The sequence below is a fragment of the Ranitomeya variabilis genome, chromosome 1, assembly GCF_051348905.1.
Source record: "Ranitomeya variabilis isolate aRanVar5 chromosome 1, aRanVar5.hap1, whole genome shotgun sequence".
Lineage (NCBI taxonomy): Eukaryota > Metazoa > Chordata > Amphibia > Anura > Dendrobatidae > Ranitomeya > Ranitomeya variabilis.
This window is the reverse complement of record NC_135232.1, coordinates 389,874,929-389,898,745: the sequence shown is the minus strand read 5'-3', so window position 1 is coordinate 389,898,745 and position 23,817 is coordinate 389,874,929. Positions and strand designations below refer to the sequence as shown.

Below are 23,817 nucleotides of genomic sequence, written 5' to 3'. Positions count from 1 at the left end.
AGTATAAGCCGAGAGGGGCACTTTCAGCCCAAAAATTTGGGCTGAAAATCTCGGCTTATACTCGAGTATATACGGTATTAATGTTAGCTCTAATAATATTTATTCTAAGTCTCCTACTTTAGGAAAACTCAGAAACTTCAGATCTGTCTAAGCTACCATTATAATGAAATGGTGGAAGGTTGGGTTTAAATACTAACTAAACACTTATTTTTTCATAAATAAATAGTACAAGTGAAGATAGGAAACATTGTAACATACAGTATGCCTCTTTTTTCCCACTTATCATTCTTCTTTTCCCCTTACACTGACCATTCGCTCTCTAAAACCACTTACATCTGTCTACAAATACATATTTAGTGAGGAAACAGATTACATTTTCGACCTGTAAAACTATGAAGAGGGGAGGGAGAAAGGGCTGGAGGAAGAAAAAGGTGGTGTTTGCAATGAAAATCTGCTAACTCCACTGGTGTAGAGGGAAAAACTGCTAAAAACGCAAGATAAAAGTCATGTAATGGCTGGAAGCACACACCTGACAGCTTATTCTGAAAAGTTATGCATAGTTACACTTTAAAGTTCTACCCTACTATATGTTTGCCATAAGAGAGTGCTTCCTGTGTCAACAAGTCACTAGTGCTCTTTGCGGTGGGAACTAACTGGCTCACTTAATTAACTGCGCCATTGTCCTTCTCTGTCCGTGCATTGGCCGTTACAGAAAAGGAGCTGGCTTAGTTATTAAAATGAAAAACTCATTCAGCCCTCTCCAGCCATCACTGATGCTCAAACACTAAAAGCTCTCTCATGAGTCAAGCAACCTGGAATTGGAACTGCTGGATGGACATTGATGTCTTCAGACCTGGACACCTACTCCATGTTTGTGTTCCAGACTCATCTAAAGTTTTTGTCAAGTGATTAACTCCTTTAATATGAGTTCTTTTTTTGTGCGTCGTAAGAATATTTTTTATTCTTTTTCTGATTAAGATAGCCCCTGCGGCAGCCATATGGCCTACGTTATCTCTGCGGTCTGCCTTATCCAATAGAGGCAGCAGCTCTGTTCTGTACACGCTGCTGGCTAATGCAGAGGCCTCCGACTATGGACAGGTTAAAATTGGAAGCAATGTTGCTTTGTCTGTTTATTCCTAGTGATTTGCTTTATATTTTTAATTTTGCACTAAACCATCTACAAAACATAGTATTTTGCAGAATAAGATCCTGTACTTGTTAGAATGTAATTGATTCAGGGCTTCTGGCGAGAATCAGATGGTATCTCATTGCACTATATATTAGCTATGTCAGGAACACATTGACCTTCCTGTTATATAAGACAAAGAAGCTGATTTAAGTGTTACGTTCCAGGAACTTGCTAGGCATCTTAATTTACCAATAGGCAGTGCTGACATTGCACACTTGAAAGTCTAATAAAGGTTAGATTGCTGCAAACTCCAATAGTAGTATATTCATTGTTTGGGTTCCCATTGTGCAGCTGTCTTTCATGATTTAATGCTATCCTGTAAAGGATATTACGCCATTTTCCAGTTCTTAATATATTGTGCATCCTTAGAAGACAAACGCGGTTTTAAATGTAGGGAATCCATTTTTTTGTCCTTGTTTTGTCAGTAATTTTTATTGAGGAATATCACAGTGGAAACGCAATGTGGGAAATTAATCTATTAAAGGGGTTTTCAGTTTTGAACAGTACCCTTTTATTAACCCCTTAACGACCGCCAATACGCCTTTTAACGGCGGCCGCTAAGGGTATTTAATCCACAGCGCCATTAATTAATGGCGCTGTGGAAAAAGTGAATAGCTCCCCCCAGAGTCAGATTTTCTCTGGGGTCTCGGTTGCCGGGGGTAGCCGAGACCCCAGAGAACATGATTCGGGGGTTTTTTACCGACCCCCGAGTTGCGATCGCCGGTAATTAACCGTTTACCGGCGATCGCAAAAAAAAAACTCGATCTCCCTTTTAATTTCTCTGTCCTCCGATGTGATCGCACATCAGAGGACAGAGAAATGGGGTCCCCGATAGCCCCCCGATACTCACCCGTCTCCCCCGATGCTCCTCGTGGCTCCCGATGGGCGCCGCCATCTTCTTTCGGCAAAAAAATGGTGGGTGCATGCGCAGTGCGCCCGCCGGCCGGCACCCGGAGGATCTTTGGGGTCTCGGCTGCCGGGCGTAGCCGAGACCCCAAAGAACATGATCGGGGTCAGTTCTTACCGACCCCTGTTTTGCGATCGCCGGTAATTAACTGTTTACCGGCGGTCGCAAAAAAAAAAAGCGATCGGTCATTCTCTGTCCTCTGATGTGATCGCACATCAGAGGACAGAGAAATAGGGGGATTCGGGGACCCTGCTATACTTACCGGTGTCCCTGGGTCCTCCTGTGTCCCCTCCTGTCCGCCGGCTTCTTCCTATGGAAAGAAAATGGCAGGCCCATGCGCAGTGCGCCCGCTCTCTGCTGCCATCTGCCGGCCAGCAGGAGAGACGAGTTGGGGCTAAAATTAGGGTTAGGGTTGGGGCTAATTTAGGGTTAGGGTTGGGGCTAAATTTAGGGATAGGTGTTGTGAAATTGGATTTTGGGCTCCCCCGGTGGCCACTGGTGGAATTGAACTTGTGTGCATCATCCCCTCTGTTCACCTGTTCCCATCAGGATGTGGGAGTCGCTATTTAACCTTGCTCCTCTGTCACTTCCAGGCCGGTCAACATTGTAATCAGAAGCCTTTCTGTGCATGTTCCTGCTACCAGACAACTTCCAGCTAAGTCGGACTTTTGTCCTTGTTTGTTTTTTGCATTTTGTTCCAGTTCACAGCTGCAGTTTCGTTTCTGTGTCTGGAAAGCTCTTGTGATCTGAAATTGCCACTCTGATGTTATGAGTTAATACTAGAGTCTTAAAGTAATTTCAGGATGGTGTATTGATAGGGTTTTCAGCTGACCATGAAAGTACCCTTTCTGTCTTCCTGCTATCTAGTAAGCGGACCTCGATTTTGCTAAACCTATTTTCATACTACGTTTGTCATTTTCATCTTAAATCACCGCCAATATATGTGGGGGCCTCTGTCTGCCTTTCGGGGAAATTTCTCTAGAGGTGAGCCAGGACTATATTTTCCTCTGCCAGGATTAGTTAGTCCTCCGGCCGGCACTGGGCGTCTAGGGATAAAACGCAGGCTACGCTACCCGGCTACTGTTAGTTGTGCGGCAGGTTTAGTTCATGGTCAGTTTAAGTTTCCATCCTTCCAAGAGCTAGTTCCTATGTATGCTGGGCTATGTTCTCTTGCCATTGAGAACCATAACAGTTTGACCGGCCCACAAAGGGTTAAATTAATTGGCAGAGAAAGGAGAGAAAAAAGAAGTCTGCTGAAAAAAAATTTTTTTTTTTTTTTTCCTTCAGTTCTGAGTGTGCTTTCAATTGAATCACTTGCAAGTCTGCCTATATTGCAGCCTTCCTCTCTCTCTCTCCTTCTAATCCTGGAATGGCTCTGTGTTCACCTGTTTAAAATGGATATTCAGAGTTTAGCTGCAGGTTTGAATAATCTCACCACGAAAGTTCAAAATTTACAAGATTTTGTTGTTCATGTTCCTATATCTGAACCTAGAGTTCCTTTGCCTGAATTTTTCTCGGGGAATAGATCTTGCTTTCAAAATTTCAAAAATAATTGCAAGTTGTTTTTGTCCCTGAAATCTCGCTCTGCTGGAGATCCTGCTCAGCAGGTCAGGATTGTGATTTCCTTGCTCCGGGGCGACCCTCAAGATTGGGCTTTTGCATTGGCTCCAGGGGATCCTGCGTTGCTCAATGTGGATGCGTTTTTTCTGGCCTTGGGGTTGCTTTATGAGGAACCTCATTTAGAGCTTCAGGCGGAAAAAGCCTTGATGTCCCTATCTCAGGGGCAAGATGAAGTTGAAATATACTGCCAAAAATTCCGTAAATGGTCTGTGCTTACTCAGTGGAATGAGTGCGCCCTGGCGGCGAATTTCAGAGAGGGTCTCTCTGATGCCGTTAAGGATGTTATGGTGGGGTTCCCTGTGCCTGCGGGTCTGAATGAGTCCATGACAATGGCTATCCAGATCGATAGACGTCTGCGGGAGCGCAAACCTGTGCACCATTTGGCGGTGTCTACTGAGAAGACGCCAGAGAATATGCAATGTGATAGAATTCTGTCCAGAAGCGAACGGCAGAATTTTAGACGAAAAAATGGGTTGTGCTTTTATTGTGGTGATTCAACTCATGTTATATCAGCATGCTCTAAGCGTACTAAGAAGCTTGATAAGTCAGTTTCAATTGGCACTTTTCAGTCTAAGTTTATTCTATCTGTGACCCTGATTTGTTCTTTATCATCTATTACCGCGGATGCCTATGTCGACTCTGGCGCCGCTTTGAGTCTTATGGATTGGTCCTTTGCCAAACGCTGTGGGTATGATTTAGAGCCTCTTGAAACTCCTATACCTCTGAAGGGGATTGACTCCACCCCATTGGCTAGTAATAAACCACAATACTGGACACAAGTAACTATGCGAATTAATCCGGATCATCAGGAGATTATTCGCTTTCTTGTGCTGTATAATCTACATGATGTGTTGGTGCTTGGATTGCCATGGCTGCAATCTCATAACCCAGTCCTCGACTGGAACGCTATGTCTGTGTTAAGCTGGGGATGTAAGGGGATGCATGGGGACGTACCTTTGGTTTCCATTTCGTCATCTATTCCCTCTGAGATTCCTGAATTCTTGTCTGACTATCGTGACGTTTTTGAAGAACCTAAGCTTGGTTCATTACCTCCGCACCGGGAGTGCGATTGTGCCATAGATTTGATTCCGGGTAGTAAATACCCTAAGGGTCGTTTATTTAATCTGTCTGTGCCTGAACATGCTGCTATGCGAGAATATATAAAGGAGTCCTTGGAAAAGGGACATATTCGTCCTTCGTCATCTCCCTTAGGAGCCGGTTTTTTCTTTGTGTCTAAGAAAGATGGCTCTTTGAGGCCGTGTATTGATTATCGGCTTTTGAATAAAATCACGGTTAAATATCAATATCCGTTGCCACTGCTGACTGATTTGTTTGCTCGCATAAAGGGGGCCAAGTGGTTCTCTAAGATAGATCTCCGTGGGGCGTATAATTTGGTGCGAATTAAGCAGGGGGATGAGTGGAAAACCGCATTTAATACGCCCGAGGGCCACTTTGAGTATTTGGTGATGCCTTTTGGCCTTTCAAATGCCCCTTCAGTCTTTCAGTCCTTTATGCATGACATTTTCCGTGATTATTTGGATAAATTTATGATCGTGTATCTGGATGATATTCTGATTTTTTCGGATGACTGGGACTCTCATGTCCAGCAGGTCAGGAGGGTTTTTCAGGTTTTGCGGTCTAATTCCTTGTGTGTGAAGGGTTTTAAGTGCGTTTTTGGGGTTCAAAAGATTTCCTTCTTGGGATACATTTTTTCCCCCTCTTCCATCGAGATGGATCCTGTCAAGGTTCGGGCTATTTGTGATTGGACGCAACCCTCTTCTCTTAAGAGTCTTCCGAAATTTTTGGGCTTTGCTAACTTTTATCGTCGATTTATTGCTGGTTTTTCTGATGTTGTTAAGCCATTGACTGATTTGACTAAGAAGGGTGCTGATGTTGCTGATTGGTCCCCTGCTGCTGTGGAGGCCTTTCGGGAGCTTAAGCGCCGCTTTTCTTCCGCCCCTGTGTTGCGTCAGCCTGATGTTGCTCTTCCTTTTCAGGTTGAGGTCGACGCTTCTGAAATCGGAGCTGGGGCGGTTTTGTCGCAAAGAAGTTCCGACTGCTCCGTGATGAAACCTTGTGCTTTTTTTTCTCGTAAATTTTCGCCCGCCGAGCGGAATTATGATATTGGGAATCGGGAGCTTTTGGCCATGAAGTGGGCTTTTGAGGAGTGGCGTCATTGGCTTGAGGGGGCTAGACATCAGGTGGTGGTATTGACCGACCACAAAAATTTAATTTATCTTGAGTCCGCCAGACGCCTGAATCCTAGACAGGCGCGCTGGTCGTTGTTTTTCTCTCGGTTTAATTTTGTGGTGTCATACCTACCGGGTTCTAAGAATGTTAAGGCGGATGCCCTTTCTAGGAGTTTTGAGCCTGACTCCCCTGGTAATTCTGAACCTACAGGTATCCTTAAGGATGGAGTGATATTGTCTGCCGTTTCTCCAGACCTGCGGCGGGCCTTGCAGGATTTTCAGGCGGATAGACCTGATCGTTGCCCACCTGGTAGACTGTTTGTTCCTGATGATTGGACCAGTAAAGTCATTTCTGAGGTTCATTCTTCTGCGTTGGCAGGTCATCCTGGAATCTTTGGTACCAGGGATTTGGTGGCAAGGTCCTTCTGGTGGCCTTCCCTGTCACGAGATGTACGAGGCTTTGTGCAGTCTTGTGACGTTTGTGCTCGGGCCAAGCCTTGTTGTTCTCGGGCTAGTGGATTGTTGTTGCCCTTGCCTGTCCCGAAGAGGCCTTGGACGCACATCTCGATGGATTTTATTTCGGATCTTCCTGTTTCTCAGAAGATGTCTGTCATCTGGGTGGTGTGTGACCGTTTCTCTAAGATGGTCCATTTGGTTCCCCTGCCTAAGTTGCCTTCTTCTTCCGAGTTGGTTCCTCTGTTTTTTCAAAATGTGGTTCGTTTGCATGGTATTCCGGAGAATATCGTTTCTGACAGAGGAACCCAATTCGTGTCTAGATTTTGGCGGGCATTCTGTGCTAGGATGGGCATAGATTTGTCTTTCTCGTCTGCTTTCCATCCTCAGACTAATGGCCAGACCGAGCGGACGAATCAGACTTTGGAGACATATTTGAGGTGTTTTGTGTCTGCAGATCAGGATGATTGGGTTGCTTTTTTGCCTTTAGCGGAGTTTGCCCTCAATAATCGGGCCAGCTCTGCCACCTTGGTGTCTCCTTTTTTCTGTAATTCGGGGTTTCATCCTCGATTTTCCTCCGGTCAGGTGGAATCTTCGGATTGTCCTGGAGTGGATGCTGTGGTGGAGAGGTTGCATCAGATTTGGGGGCAGGTGGTGGACAATTTGAAGTTGTCCCAGGAGAAGACTCAGCTTTTTGCCAACCGCCGGCGTCGGGTTGGTCCTCGGCTTTGTGTCGGGGACTTGGTGTGGTTGTCTTCTCGTTTTGTCCCTATGAGGGTTTCTTCTCCTAAGTTTAAGCCTCGGTTCATCGGCCCGTACAAGATATTGGAGATTCTTAACCCTGTGTCCTTCCGTTTGGACCTCCCTGCATCTTTTTCTATTCATAATGTTTTTCATCGGTCATTGTTGCGCAGGTATGAGGTACCGGTTGTGCCTTCCGTTGAGCCTCCTGCTCCGGTGTTGGTTGAGGGCGAGTTGGAGTACGTTGTGGAAAAAATCTTGGACTCCCGTGTTTCCAGACGGAAACTCCAGTATCTGGTCAAATGGAAGGGATACGGTCAGGAGGATAATTCTTGGGTGACTGCCTCTGATGTTCATGCCTCCGATCTGGTCCGTGCCTTTCATAGGGCTCATCCTGATCGCCCTGGTGGTTCTGGTGAGGGTTCGGTGCCCCCTCCTTGAGGGGGGGGTACTGTTGTGAAATTGGATTTTGGGCTCCCCCGGTGGCCACTGGTGGAATTGAACTTGTGTGCATCATCCCCTCTGTTCACCTGTTCCCATCAGGATGTGGGAGTCGCTATTTAACCTTGCTCCTCTGTCACTTCCAGGCCGGTCAACATTGTAATCAGAAGCCTTTCTGTGCATGTTCCTGCTACCAGACAACTTCCAGCTAAGTCGGACTTTTGTCCTTGTTTGTTTTTTGCATTTTGTTCCAGTTCACAGCTGCAGTTTCGTTTCTGTGTCTGGAAAGCTCTTGTGATCTGAAATTGCCACTCTGATGTTATGAGTTAATACTAGAGTCTTAAAGTAATTTCAGGATGGTGTATTGATAGGGTTTTCAGCTGACCATGAAAGTACCCTTTCTGTCTTCCTGCTATCTAGTAAGCGGACCTCGATTTTGCTAAACCTATTTTCATACTACGTTTGTCATTTTCATCTTAAATCACCGCCAATATATGTGGGGGCCTCTGTCTGCCTTTCGGGGAAATTTCTCTAGAGGTGAGCCAGGACTATATTTTCCTCTGCCAGGATTAGTTAGTCCTCCGGCCGGCGCTGGGCGTCTAGGGATAAAACGCAGGCTACGCTACCCGGCTACTGTTAGTTGTGCGGCAGGTTTAGTTCATGGTCAGTTTAAGTTTCCATCCTTCCAAGAGCTAGTTCCTATGTATGCTGGGCTATGTTCTCTTGCCATTGAGAACCATAACAGATAGGGCTAGGGTGAGGGTTAGGGCTAGCGTTAGGCTTCTTTCACACTTGCGTCGGTACGGGGCGGTCGCAATCCGTCGGCCCGACGTACCGACGCACGTTGTGAAAATTGTGCACAACGTGGGCAGCGGATGCAGTTTTTCAACGCATCCTCTGCCCAGTCTATGTCCTGGGGAGGAGGGGGCAGAGTTACGACCACGCATGAGCGGAAATGGCGGACGCGACGCACAAAAAAAAAGGTTACATTGAACGTTTTTTTGTGACGACGGTCCGCCAAAACACAACGGATCCAGTGCACGACGGACGCGACGTGTGGCCATCCGTCGGCAATACAAGTCTATGGGCAAAAAAGGAATCCTGCGGGCACATTTGCGGGATCCGTTTTTTGTCCAAAACAACGGATTGCGACTGATGCCACACGACGCAAGTGTGAAAGTAGCCTTAGGGCTAGGGTTAGGGTTGGGGCTAAAGTTAGGGCTAGGGTTAGGGTTAAATTTAGGGTTAGGGTTTGGGGCTAAATTTAGGGTTAGGGTTAGGGCTAAAGTTAGGGTTAGGGCTAGGGTTGAGGCTAAAATTAGGGTTAGGGCTATGGTTAGGGTTGGGGCTAAAGTTAGGGTTAGGGCTAGGGTTGGGGCTAAAGTTAGGGCTAGGGTTGGAGCTAAAGTTAGGACTAGGGTTGAGGCTAAAGTTAGGGTTACAGTTGGGATTAGGGTTAGGGTTTGGACTAGGGTTGGTATTAGGGTTAGGGTTGGCATTAGGGTTACGTTTGGGATTAGGGTTAGGTTTGGGATTAGGGTTAAGGTTAGGGTTGGGATTAGGGTTAGGGGTGTATTGGGATTAGGGTTAGGTTTGAGGTTAGGGTTGAGATTAGGATTAGGGGTGTGTTGGATTTAGGGTTTTGATTAGGGTTATGGTTAGGGTTGAGATTAGGGTTGTTTTGGGGTTAGGGTTGTGATTATCGTTAGGGTTGTAATTAGGATTATGGATCGGGTTGGGATTAGGGTTAGGGGTGTGTTGGGGGTTAGGGTTGGAGTTAGAATTGGGGTTTTTTCACTGTTTAGGTACATCAGGGGGTCTCCAAACACGACAGCCAATTTTGCGCTCAAAAAGTCAAATGGTGCTCCCTCCCTTCTGAGCTCTGCCGTGCGCCCAAACAGTGGTTTACCCCCACATATGGGGCATCAGCGTACTCGGAATAAATTGTACAACAACTTTTGGGGTCCAATTTCTTCTGTTACCCTTGTGAAAATAAAAACTTGGGGGCTAAAAAATCTTTTTTGTGGAAAAAAAAAATATTTTTTATTTTCACGACTCTGCATTATAAACTTCTGTGAAGCACTTGGGCATTTAAAGTTCTCACCACATATCTAGATAAGTTCCTTGGGGGGTCTAGTTTGCAAAATGGGGTCACTTGTGGGGGGTTTCTACTGTTTAGGTACATCAGGGGCTCTGCAAACGCAACATAACGCCCGCAGACCAATCTATCAAAGTCTGCCTTCCAAAACGGCGCTCCTTCCCTTCCGAGCTCTGCCGTGTGCCCAAACAGTGGTTTACCCTCACATATGGGGTATCAGCATACTCAGGACAAATTGGACAACAACTTTTGGGGTCCAATTTCTCTTGTTACCCTTGTGAAAATAAAAACTTGGGGGCTAAAAAATCTTTTTTGTGGAAAAAAAAATCTTTTTTATTTTCACGACTCTGCATTATAAAATTCTGTGAAGCACTTGGGCATTCAAAGTTCTCACCACATATCTAGATAAGTTCCTTGGGGGGTCTAGTTTGCAAAATGGGGTCACTTGTGGGGGGTTTCTACTGTTTAGGTACATCAGGGGCTCTGCAAACGCAACATAACGCCCGCAGACCAATCTATCAAAGTCTGCCTTCCAAAACGGCGCTCCTTCCCTTCCGAGCTCTGCCGTGTGCCCAAACAGTGGTTTACCCCCACATATGGGGTACCAGCATACTCAGGACAAATTGGACAACAACTTTTGGGGTCCAATTTCTCTTGTTACCCTTGTGAAAATAAAAACTTGGGGGCTAAAAAATCTTTTTTGTGGAAAAAAAAATCTTTTTTATTTTCACGACTCTGCATTATAAAATTCTGTGAAGCACTTGGGCATTCAAAGTTCTCACCACATATCTAGATAAGTTCCTTGGGTGTTCTAGTTTCCAAAATGGGGTCACTTGTGGGGGGTTTCTACTGTTTAAGCACATCAGGGGCTCTCCAAACGCGACATGGCGTCCGATCTCAATTCCAGCCAATTCTACATTGAAAAAGTAAAACGGCACTCCTTCTCTTCCAAGCTCTGTGGTGCGCCCAAACAGTGGTTTACTCCCACATATTGGGTATTGATGTACTCAGGAGAAATTGGACAACAACTTTTGTGGTCTAATTTCTCCTGTTACCCTTGTGAAAATAAAAATTTGGGGACAAAAAGATCATTTTTGTAGAAAAAATGCGATTTTTTATTTTCACGGCTCTACGTTATAAACTTCTGTGAAGCACTTGGGGGTTCAAAGTGCTCACCACACATCTAGATAAGTTTCTTAAGGGATCTAGTTTCCAAAATGGTGTCACTTGTGGGGGGTTTCCACTGTTTAGGCACATCAGGGGCTCTCCAAACGCGACATGACGTCCGATCTCAATTCCAGCCAATTCTACATTGAAAAAGTAAAACGGCACTCCTTCTCTTCCAAGCTCTGCGGTGCGCCCAAACAGTGGTTTACCCCCACATATGGGGTATCGACGTACTCAGGACAAATTGGACAACAACTTTTGTGGTCTAATTTCTCCTGTTACCCTTGTGAAAATAAGAATTTGTAGGCGAAAAGATCATTTTTGTGTAAACAAATGCGATTTTTTATTTTCACGGCTCTACGTTATAAACTTCTGTGAAGCACTTGGGAGTTCAAAGTGCTCACCACTAGTGTTGAGCATTCCGATACTGCAAGTATCGGGTATCGGCCGATACTTGCTGTATCGGAATTCCGATACCGAGATCCGATACTTTTGTGGTATCGGGTATCGGGTATCGAAACAACATTAATGTAATAATGTGTAAAAGAGAGAATTAAAATAAAAAATATTGCTATACTCACCTCTCCGACGCAGCCCGGACCTCAGCGAGGGAACCGGCAGCGTTGTTTGTTTAAAATTCGCGCGTTTACTTGGTTACGTGAAGTCCCGGCTTGTGATTGGTCGCGGCGGCCATGTTGCCGGGACGCGGACCAATCACAGCAAGCCGTGACGTAATTTCAGGTCCTTGCAGGATTTTAAAATTACGTTCCGGCGTTGTGATTGGGCGCGTCGTGGTCACATGGGCGATGTAACCAATCACAAGCCGGGACGTCACGGGAGGCTGGACACGCGCACATTTTAAAATGCGCGCGTGTCCAGCCTCCCGTGACGTCCCGGCTTGTGATTGGTCGCGGCGGCCATGTTGCCGGGACGCGGACCAATCACAACGCCGGAACGTAATTTTAAAATCCTGCAGGACCTGAAATTACGTCACGGCTTGCTGTGATTGGTCCGCATCCCGGCAACATGGCCGCCGCGACCAATCACAAGCTGTGACGTCACGGGAGGCTGGACACGCGCGCATTTTAAAATGCGCGCGTCCAGCCTCCCGGCTTGTGATTGGTTGACCGCGATGCAACCAATCACAAGCCGGGACGTCACGGGAGGCTGGACAAGCGCGCATTTTAAAATGCGCGCGTCCAGCCTCCCGGCTTGTGATTGGTTGACCGCGATGCAACCAATCACAAGCCGGGACGTCACGGGAGGCTGGACAAGCGCGCATTTTAAAATGCGCGCGTCCAGCCTCCCGGCTTGTGATTGGTTGACCGCGATGCAACCAATCACAAGCCGGGACGTCACGGGAGGCTGGACAAGCGCGCATTTTAAAATGCGCGCGTCCAGCCTCCCGGCTTGTGATTGGTTGACCGCGATGCAACCAATCACAAGCCGTGACGTCACGGGAGGCTGGACAAGCGCGCATTTTAAAATACGCACGTGTCCAGCCTCCCGTGACGTCACGGCTTGTGATTGGTTGCGTCGCCCATGTGACTGCGGCGCAACCAATCACAACGCCGGGACGTAATTTTAAAATCCTGCAGGACCTGAAATTACGTCACGGCTTGCTGTGATTGGTCCGCGTCCCGGCAACATGGCCGCCGCGTCCAATCACAAGCCGGGACTTCACGTAACCAAGTAAACGCGCGAATTTTAAACAAAGAACGCTGCCGCTTCCCTCGGTAAGGTGCAGGCTGCGTCGGAGAGGTGAGTATAGCAATATTTTTTATTTTAATTCTTTCTTTTACACATTAATATGGTTCCCAGGGCCTGAAGGAGAGTTTCCTCTCCTTCAGACCCTGGGAACCATCAGGAATACCGTCCGATACTTGAATCCCATTGACTTGTATTGGTATCGGGTATCGGTATCGGATTGGATCCGATACTTTGCCGGTATCGGCCGATACTTTCCGATACCGATACTTTCAAGTATCGGACGGTATCGCTCAACACTACTCACCACACATCTAGATAAGTTCCTTAAGGGGTCTAGTTTCCAAAATGGTGTCACTTGTGGGGGGTTTCCACTGTTTAGGCACATCAGGGGCTCTCTAAACGTGACATGGCGTCCGATCTCAATTCCAGCCAATTCTACATTGAAAAAGTAAAACGGCACTCCTTCTCTTCCAAGCTCTGCGGTGCGTCCAAACAGTGGTTTACCCCCACATATGGGGTATCGGCGTATTCAGGAGAAATTGCACAACAAAATTTATGGTTAAATTTCTGTTTTTACACTTGTGAAAATAAAAAAAAATGGTTCTGAAGTTAAATGTTTGCAAAAAAAAGTGAAATGTTAAATTTTTCCTTCCACATTGTTTCAGTTCCTGTGAAGCACGTAAAGGGTTAATAAACTTCTTGAATGTGGTTTTGAGCACCTTGACGGGTGCAGTTTTTAGAATGGTGTCACATTTGGTTATTTTCTATCATATAGACCCCTCAAAATGACTTCAAATGTTATGTGGTCCCTAAAAAAAATGGTGTTGTAAAAATGAGAAATTGCTGGTCAAATTTTAACCCTTATATCTCCCTAACAAAAAAAAATTTTGTTTCCAAAATTGTGCTGATGTAAAGTAGACATGTGGGAAATGTTATTTATTAACTATTTTTCGTGACATATCTCTGTGATTTAAGGGCATAAAAATACAAATTTTGAAAATTGCAAAATGTTAAAAATTTTCGCCATATTTCCGTTTTTTTCATTAATAATCGCAAGTAGTATCGAAGAGATGTTACCACTAACATGAAGTACAATATGTCACGAAAAAATAGTTTCAGAATCAGCGGGATCCGTTAAAGTGTTCCAGAGTTATAACCTCATAAAGTGACAGTGGTCAGAATTGTAAAAATTGGCTAGGTCATTAAGTACCGAATTGGCTCTGTCACTAAGGGGTTAAAGGGGTCCTCTGTTTTTATAATATTGTTGATGCCAGGCCTTTTTTTTTCCTCAAAGTGAAGTTATGAATACATACAACTGAATACAGGTACAGCTAGTTTGGAGTTTTCCAGGAAATGATAAAGCTCTATTAACACCATATCTGAGCCTTGGATCTTATATGTAAACCTGTTAGCAGGATTTTGCTAAGTTAACGACAGGCATTGTCAGGTTGACATTGTTACATTGATTAAAATGATACCTGGGGTGAAGAAATCTGTCTTGTCCTTCTTGTATAATCAGTGTTAGAAATTTTCAGCTAATGAGATGCTCATGCTCCTGATGGGACAGTAGGCAGTCTTATCTTCCTGCTCTAAGCCAGAGAAACCAAGGAAAGACCTGCCCACAGACCACCCTGGAGCTCAAACATGTTCCTCATCATAGAGACAGACTGTTTGTGCTTCGGGGCAGCCGAAAAACCTGTGTCACTGTCCAAATATTTTTGGACCTAACTATTATACTGTTTAAGGGTAAGGTACGTTATAACACTGATAAGCTTCCCTGGTATGCTGTTTCTACACTGTGTCCCAAATTTGGATATAAGTGTCATAAAGATTTAATTGTTTTGTTTTTCAAATAAACTCGTGGATGGTATTGTGTCTCGGGGCTCAATGGATCACTGAAATCAATCTTAAACACGTGATAATTAGTTTTCCAGGTGATTCTAATTAAAGGAAAACTACTTAAAAATGATGTTCCACATTATTAAGCAGGCCACAGTTTTCAAATAACATGGGAAAGAAAAAGGATCTCTCTGCTGCCGAAAAGCATCAAATAGTGCAATGCCATGGTCAAGGGATGAAAACATTAGATATTTCCCGAAAACTTAAGCGTGATAATCCTACTGTTAAGAGATTTGTGGCTTAATCTGAGAACAGATGTGTTCGTGCTGATAAAGGCATAATGAGGAAGGTTTCTGCCAGGCAAGTTCATCGGATTAAGAGAGCAGCTGCTAAAAAACCATTACAAACCAGCAAACAGATATTTGAAGCTGCTGGTGCCTCTGAAGTCCCTCGAACTTCAAGATGTAGGATCCTTCAAAGGCTTGCTTTGGTTCATAAACCTACTATTCGACCACCCCTAAACAGTGTTCACAAGCAGAAACGGTTGCAGTGGGCCCAGACATACATGAAGACTAATTTTCAAACAGTCTTGTTTACTGATGAGTGTCGAGCAACCATGGTTGGTCCAGATGGATGGAGTAGTGGATGGTTGGTGGATGGCCACCATGTCCCAACAAGGCTGCGACATCAGCAAGGAGGTGGAGGAGTCATGTTTTGGGTCGGAATCATGGGGAATCAGCTGGTAGGGCCCCTTAAGGTTCCTGAAGGTGTGATAATGACCTCTGCAAAGTATATAGAGTTTCTGACTGACAACTTTCTTCCATGGTATAAAAAGCAGAAACGTGCCTTCAGGAGCAAAATCATCTTCATGCATGACAATGCACCATCTCATGCTGCAAAGAATACCTCTGAGTCATTGGCTGCTTTGGGCATAAAAGGAGATAAACTCATGGTGTGGCCACCATCTTCCCCTGACCTCAACCCTATAGAGAACCTTTGGAGCATCATCAAGCAAAAGATCTATGAGGGTGGGAGGCAGTTCACATCAAAACAGCAGCTCTGGGAGGCTATTCCGACTTCATGCAAAGAAATACAAGCAGAAACTCTCCAAAAACTCTCAAGTTCAATGGATGCAAGAATTGTGAATGTGATATCAAAGAAGGGTTCCTATGTTAACTTGTAACTTGGCCTGTTAGGATGTTTTGGAGTTAAATAGCTTTTTTGTTCAGTGAATGTGACCTACTAATGCTGCAAATTCCACAAATGCGCATTTTCAGTTCTTTAAAACATATCAAATGTGAGGTTTCATTCATTTTGGAGATTATACTGTTATCATTGGGAGGTTTCTGCAATAAAATTAGATGTATACTCTAAGAGTGGTGACTTTTCTTAGACTGACTGTCATTTGCACCGACCATTTAGGAAAATCTGAGAAAAATGTAATTTGCATAATAATTTGGAACATGGTGTATATTTGTTTTTATGGGGGGGGGGGGGTGTTGTAGATGCCCCTGCATAGAAAAGTACATTAGTCTATACTGTTTTATATGGTAAATAATAAGGTATAGCAACTCATACTGGCCAAACGCGACCCTACTGACATATGCATCAAGACCCTTATTGGCGCACCTGCCAAGTGTAGGGTGACATGCTGTATTCATAATCTAGTCCATAATTCCTTTGTTCTTCATACAGGATAATATTGTATTTTGTGATATTTTGTTCTGACAATTGCCTATTTAATGAGGTTGTCATATCACAAACAACTGCTTGTTGACTGGTGCCACTACATTGATCAGATAACAACTGTAAATTTGGCTTCCTGTACACATGAAACAGCTGACTCTAGGAAATCACTGTCATATGTCATATGGGAATAGATAGTTCTTCCAGTCTTTGCAGAAGATTAGGTGTGAGTACAGATGGACAAAATATTGTGTCCATTAAGAGCTGGTTAAACCACTCCATGAATCAAATACATTTTTTTGTGGCCTGCAATTAAGAATTGTAATAGACATCAAAATAAATCAATCCTAAGGGTATACACTCTTGGGGCAAAAACAAAGCACCATTTCCAGATGGAAAATCTGCTGCGTTTTACAGTGCTAGTGCTGTTCTGAATAAGATCCTCTTGGATAAAGTGGCTGCCAGCAATCTTCACCTTTCCTTGTTAAACACTATGACCCCATTAACATTGTTTCCTGCACCCATTCACTGGAACAGAGCTTTGTTACTGTTTCTGTCACTGTGTTTGGACAGGAACCATAGGGTGTGGGGAAAAAGCCAAAGGGCTAATTGTCCCTTCATTCTCATTGTTAGGTGACACTAGAGTTCAAGTAGAGAAAAAGCATCACTCCAAATATGCACACCACATACACAAAAATAAGAGACATCATAATAAATCATATATGAAAAAACAAGATTTTTACCTAGATGCTCAACAAAACATATGGGTGGAAACTGGAGTCAACGTCTGTGACCGAACTGTAAGAAACTGCCTAAATGAAAAGGGGTTTACATACAGAAAAGCTAAACGAAAGCCATCATTAACACCTTGTTAGGGGTCGAGTTTCCCCCTCTGCCCAGGGGGAATCTCAGGCCATTTCCACCGTGGTCTCCCATTCTTCTCCTGCCGCAGTGGAGCCTGCTCAGCGGAGACATCAGTCCCAGTGTCTCGCTCAGGCTGACTCCGTACAAAGAGTTACTGCTGCTTCTCCTGCTTCTGCCATTGAAGCCAGTGTTGGGCAGCGGCGAGCCGACGCTTCTGGGACTAAGTCCTGCTTTTCCCGTTCTGAGCATGCCCAGGGTAAGATCTCTCAGTGGAGATCGAGGGTCACATGCTCAGATACTGCAGTCTAATCTATTGGTCCTTCTAGGAAGGTCCTGTAGGTGCGCAGGCTCTGTAGCAGCCTCTCATTTGTCTTCCTAGGAAGGTCCTGTACGTGCTGCAACTATTTAAGGCTCGCATGGCCACACGGCCATGCGCTAGTGTCTTTCAAAAGTTATGTGCTTTGCGCCAGTGTGGTCATGTGAGTGTGTGTTCAGGGACCCGGCTGAAATAAGCCCCTAGAATGCTGGCACCTCCGGCGAGGAGTTATGTGTGCATGCATGACCACTGACTGCTCTCTTTTGGGTATTTAGCCTGTGCCTCAAACAGGACACAGAGCTTTGCTTTCTCGGCTACTCTGTGAAACTAACAGAGCTAGTTCGTACCGCCATATAGTGCCGCTGTTTACTAGCAGCAGGTTCTCCTGCACGGTGGACCCCGGGCTGCGAACGCATCTACTTCAATAAAACATTTATATTTACTCGGTGCGTTCCGCTAGCCCTAACACACCTAAACAGAAAAAAAACAAGGTTACAATGGGCTAAGGAAAAGCAATCGTGGACTGTGGATGACTGGATGAAAGTCATATTCAATGATGAATCACGATTCTGCATTGGGCAAGGTGATGATGCTGGAACTTTTGTTTTTTTGCCATTCTAATGAGATTTATAAAGATGACTGCCTGAAGAGAACATGCAAATTTCCAGTCATTGATGATATGGGGTTGCATGTTAGGTAAAGGCACTGGGGAGATGTCATTACATCTTCAATAAATGCACAAGTTTATGTTGATATTTTGGACACTTTCTTATCCCATCAATTGAAAGGATGTTTGGGGATGATGAAATCATTTTTCAAGATGATAATGCATCCTGCCATAGAGCAAAGACTGTGAAAACATTCCTTGAAAAAAGACACATAAGGTCAATGTCATGGCCTGCAAATAGTCTTGATCTCAATCCAATTGAAAATCTTTGGTGGAAGTTGAAGAAAATGGTCCATGACAAGGCTCCAACCTGCAGAGCTGATCTGGCAACAGCAGTCGGAGAAAGTTGGAGCCAGATTGATGAAGAGTACTGTTTGACACTCATTAAGTCCATGCCTCAGAGACTGCAAGCTGCTATAAAAGCCAGAGGTGGTGCAACAAAATACTAGTGATGTTTTGGAGTTTTTTTTGTTTGATTGTTTTTCATGATTCCATAATTTTTTCCCTCAATTGAGTGACTCCATAATTTTTACAGTATGCTTGATTAAAAAAGCAACCATTACTGACTACCAAATTGTTTGTTCTTGATTTCTTTTAGTGTTTCTTAAAGCCAGAAAGTTGCCATTTGAAATTACTTTAGTTTTGTGCCATGTCTGTGATCTGCTTTTTTTTCTACAAAATTAAACAACTGAATGAACATCCTCCAAGGCTGTTGATTACATGATTTTTGCCAGGGGTTGTATCATACTGTATATATGCCCCCAACCTGAGCTGCAAGACAAGAAATAGACCTTTTATTATACTCACCTGCTGGGCAGTCCGGTTCAAGAGGTGTCACTTGTCTTGGTCCAGCACCTCCCTTCTTCTTGCTATGCTGTCCTCCTTGCTTCAAGTGGGTGACGCGTCCCTGCGACATCCACACAGTCTCCCCGACATTGTGCTCCTGTGCAGGTGTATTTCTCTTCCCTGACTAGGGCAGAGTAAAGTACTGTAGTGCGCAGGCGCCGGGAAAGGTGAAAGAGCACTGACGCATGCGCACTGCGGTACTTTACTCTGTCTAGTCAAGGCAAAGTACGCCTGCACATGAGCACAATGCCAGTGAAAACTGTGTGGTTGACATAGGGACTTGTCTTCCACACAAAGCAAGAAGGAGGGCAGCATCGTGAGAAGAAAGGAGAAGGACGGATCAAAACCAGCGACACCCCTCGGACTGGACCACCCCGCAGGTGAGTATAATAAAAGGTCTTTTCTTGTTTTGCAGGTCTGGTTGGGGCAGATATACAGCATTATAGAATGCTGTATATCAGGCCTGAAACGTGGTGGCCGTATCTCATATCCGGTCAAACCTGGGGACAGGTTCCCTTTAAAGGGTCAATATTGACTTTAAAGAGGATCTTTTGTCAATTTTTTCATGTTGAACTGGACACTGGATATAATAGTAGCTGCAGAACGTGATAAAACACACTGAAGAAAGACAACACCCCCACAATAGCTTAGAACAAGTTTCTCAGTGTGTGAAATACAGCTATGATCTCTTGGTCTAACATCCTGCATGATTAGGAAGTGCTGGGAGTAGAGCACAGATGACTAGCACAGTTCAGATAAGGTCCCAGCAGTTAATGTGGAGAGAAGGGGCAGCACAGCTGAGTTTCTGTGGCTCTCCTGCTCTCAGAGCACTATCACCTCAGCTGTAGTGCCCCTCTCACACACTGTTTGCCAGAAGGTTAAATCAAAGGTGTCAGTAATTAGACTTATGTCTCTTGTAGTCACAGCAGCTTGTGATCGCTCTGCAGTGAGAACAGAGCAATCTACTCCTGTGTGAGACGTATAATGAATGCCTGCTCTGCTCATCTGAAAAGTCTTAGTCATCTGTACTCTACTCCCAGGACTTTCTAATCATGCAGGAGGTTAGACTAGGAGACCAGGGCTGTATCACTACATCTCACACACTGAAAAACATGCTGTAAGCTCACTCATTGACTGTAGTTCTGTCGACGTGATGCCAGTACTGCAGAGAATAACATACACTAGAAGCAGCAGAGACTCAACTCTAGACCCAGGGAGGAGGAGTAAAGTACAGTTTGTTGTTTTAAAAAAAACTGCAGCCAGGGAAAAGGAATTTTCTGGTTTCGGAAAACCCATCTAAGTCTTTTCTATCTTCTCATTAAGAATTGAAATAAATGTGCAGAAAATTAAATTCAAGTTGTTACTGTAGAGCTGGAAAACTCTAAAGAAATTACCTTTTTGACATACAGGATAGATGTTACAGAGCTCATACTATAATAATAATATATTGCTTTTCTTTCTACAGCATGCAATGTAACTTACATTTACTAAACAGATTTTTATTCTTCCTGTAGAAAGTGTTCTTTGCCCTATGTGCCTTGAATGCCTTGACAACCACTGTGTGCCTGGTAGCAGCTGCCTTACGTTACCTGCAACTTCTAACCACTAGAAGACCCTGCACAGTAAGTGAGTGGAAAGTTTACTAACATATATTTGTATATTTAGTACGTAGTATATAGCACAGACACGTAGTATATAGCACAGATACGTAGTGTATTGCCCAGCCACATAGTATATTGCCCAGCCACATTGTATATAGCACAGACACATAGTATATAGCACAGACACATAGTATATTGCCCAGCCACGTAGTATATTGCCCAGCCACGTAGTATATTGCCCAGCCACGTAGTATATAGCACAGACACGTAGTATATAGCACAGACACGTATATTGCCCAGCCACGTAGTATATTGCACAGTCACGTAATATATTGCACAGCCACTTAGTATATAGCACAGCCACGTAGTATATAGCACAGAGACGTAGTATATAACACTGTCCATGCAGTATATATAACACAGGTCACGTAGTATAGAGCACAGCGATGTAGTATATTGCCCAGCCACGTAATATATACCACAGCCACGTAGTATATAGCACAGCCCATACAGTATATAGCACAGAGATGCAGTATATAACACAGCCTACGTAGTATATAGCAATGTGGGCACCATATCCCTGTTAAAAAAATAGTTAAAATAAAAGATAGTTATATACTCACCCTCCGTCGCCCCCCCCCCCCCTCCCCCCGGATCCAGCCGAGGCATTTACTACCGATGCCCCTCGCGACGCTCCGGTCCCAAGAGTGCATTGTGGTCTCGCGAGATGATGACGTAGCGGTCTCGCGAGACCGCTACGTCATCATCTCGCGAGACCACAATGCATGGACCGGTCACCGGAGCATCGCGAGGAGCGGGAAAGGCCTCGGCTGGATCCGGGGGCCCACGGAAGGTGAGTATATAATGATTTTTTATTTTGTTTATTATTTTTAACATTAGATCTTTTTACTATTGATGCCGTATAGGCAGCATCAATAGTAAAAAGTTGGTCACACAGGGTTAATAGCAGCGTTAACGGAGTGCGTTACCCGCGGCATAACGCGGTCCGCTAACGCTGCCATTAACCCTGTGTGAGCGCTGACTGGAGGGGAGTATGGAGCGGGCACTGACGGCTGGGGAGTAGGGAGGGACTAATTCTCGGCCGGACTGTGCCCGTCGCTGGATTTCCGGGACAGACAGACAGACAAAAAGACGGAAGTGACGCTTAGACAATTAGATAGTAGATGGGAGTATACTTGGGACTACAGATCAAGAGAAGGACTTGGGTATTCTGGTTACAAGTAAGCTGAGCAGCAGTACAGAATGTCAAGCAGCAGCCGCAGAAGCAAACAAGATTTTAGGATGTATAAAAACAGATAAAATCCTGCGATCCCAACGTATTATTACCCCTTTATCAATCACTGGTGAGGCCACATCTAGAATATGGGATCCAGTTTTGGGTTCCACATTTTAAAAAGGATATTTAGAAGTTAGAATCAGTTCAACGACGGGCAACTAGATTATTACAAGGGATGGAAGGCCTCTCATATGAAGAGAGGTTGGAAAAGTTGGGCTTGTTTAGCTTTGAAAAAAGACATCTCACAGAGGATTTCCTTGATACACATAACATTGTGGGTTATAGCTAGATTAGTGATGAAATGTACAATTGGTGGAGAAAGGTTGAACTTGATGAACCTAGGTTTTCATTCAACCTATGTAACGCAACCCTCAACACCCCCCTATCCCCATTACTTAGGTCATTCCATTCAGTGTATATATGACAATCACCCAATATTCCTGCTTTATCACTTATGGGTTTAGTTTGTACTTTATTATCATATGTACTGTATTCTACATTTTCTTGCTCTACTAGAAAACAGCTATCCCCACATTTATTTTCCAGTGCTTCTGTGTGTCAAGAACACCACTCGCTCAAAACACACATGCCTCGGATTCGACCATAAAGGGAGACCCTGCTTCCCACTCACTTGTCCACTCATCTATTGGAGTAGGCCAACAATGAGCTAAGAGCACCAAACAGACTGTCCCCACATCCACACATTATGCTGCCACCACTTTCTGTTTTACCAGGCCAGTGAGAGGCCTACACAGGACAACACACTGTTACAGATGCACACCCACATTTGCCAAGATCCTAGACTGTTCACTACTTGCACTCTGGGTACGAGATCATACAACCCAGCTATTTTCTCTCCCTGAGATTGTGGATACGTTAGTGCAATGAAGAGCTAAGTTACATTTTAGATTTAATATACAAAAAGAAGTTACTACACTCACAGGTGGCGCATGTGGTTCGTTGACCCACTGTGCCACAGAGCCGGGCTTGCCTAGTAAGGGTCATAGTTAAGCTTCTAACTGGTGTTCACTGGAGCTCCTGATGGTGGAGACAGGCTGGGCTGCAGGTATCCACCAAGTATCACTCCTAGGCAGTCCTTGGTACTGCAGTGGCTGTCCCCAGGGGTTAGGTTCGCTGACAAGGACTCAGGCTATGTTCAGACTGGGCTGATTCTGAGATTGGCTAGAGCAGTCCAGATATACAGAATATTTGAATAGGCACAAGTACAGACACACAGGTCTCGAATACTGGTACTGGCACCGGCCACACACTGACCGGGCACAAGGTTCAGACACTGGCCATACACAGACCAGGGGACTAGTCTACAGGCACTGGATGCCAGGGGTGCAGGTTCAGGACTGGTCATGCAAGGACCAGGGGTCCATGTTCAGGATACTGGCCACAATGGGACAAGGGTTTAAAGAGGTACAGGACTGGTCACGCAAGGATCATGAGTTTGGGTTCAGGACACTGGTCACTTCAGGACCAGGGGACCTAACAGCTCGCTAATAGGAGAAACTACACACTAATGAATACTGTTGCTTCGGCGACTCTCTAAAGGGGAGGTAGTCTTTTATACAAGATGCCTATTTTACAGGTGTACTCTGATACTAAATGTCTCCCAGCTATTTGCTGGGGGCATTTTACCGCGTACACGCTGCCCCTTTAATAATGGTAAGCACGCGCACACACTAGGTGCACCGCCAGAAAGTGCAGTGTGCACAAGCAGGAAGCACGCCAGCCTGCATGGTGAAAGGAGGAGAGCCATGTGGGGACGCCATCATTAACGTTCCAGAATTACAGTGGTTCAAAAGGTGAAATTAGAAAAAGGTACAGATAAAACAAGAAGTCAAAAAGGATAAATAAAGAAACCTTAGACAATTGGATTGTGAGACTTGGGGTGCAGAACGACCATACACATGTGGTTCTTCCAGATCTGACCCTGATATTTGGTAGATGAAATGTTATAAAGGGTCTCACCAGACACCTCACTCCTCCATCTGCTTATCCAGTTTTTTTTCAATTTTTTTTAATCTTGTCCTGTTTTAACACGGATTTCTTCTGTGGGTCATATTTTTCCCTAGGAACATCCTAGTGAAACAATATGGCTGTCATCTTACCGAACATCCTTAAAGCATTCTATACATACAACACATGAATATGATATACTGTATCCATAATTCAGG

At 44.7% G+C, this 23,817-nt stretch overlaps 1 protein-coding gene across 1 annotated transcript in view; it reads left to right on the top strand.

Moving 5' to 3' along the window:
• The window catches only part of ENTREP1 (endosomal transmembrane epsin interactor 1), a 180,578-nt gene that overhangs the window by 110,529 nt on the left and 46,232 nt on the right, over positions 1-23,817 (top strand). Inside the window, exon 5 of the mRNA XM_077249074.1 lies at positions 20,248-20,355. Within this exon, the coding sequence (XP_077105189.1) occupies positions 20,248-20,355 (108 nt within the window). The remainder of the gene's footprint in view (positions 1-20,247; positions 20,356-23,817) is intronic.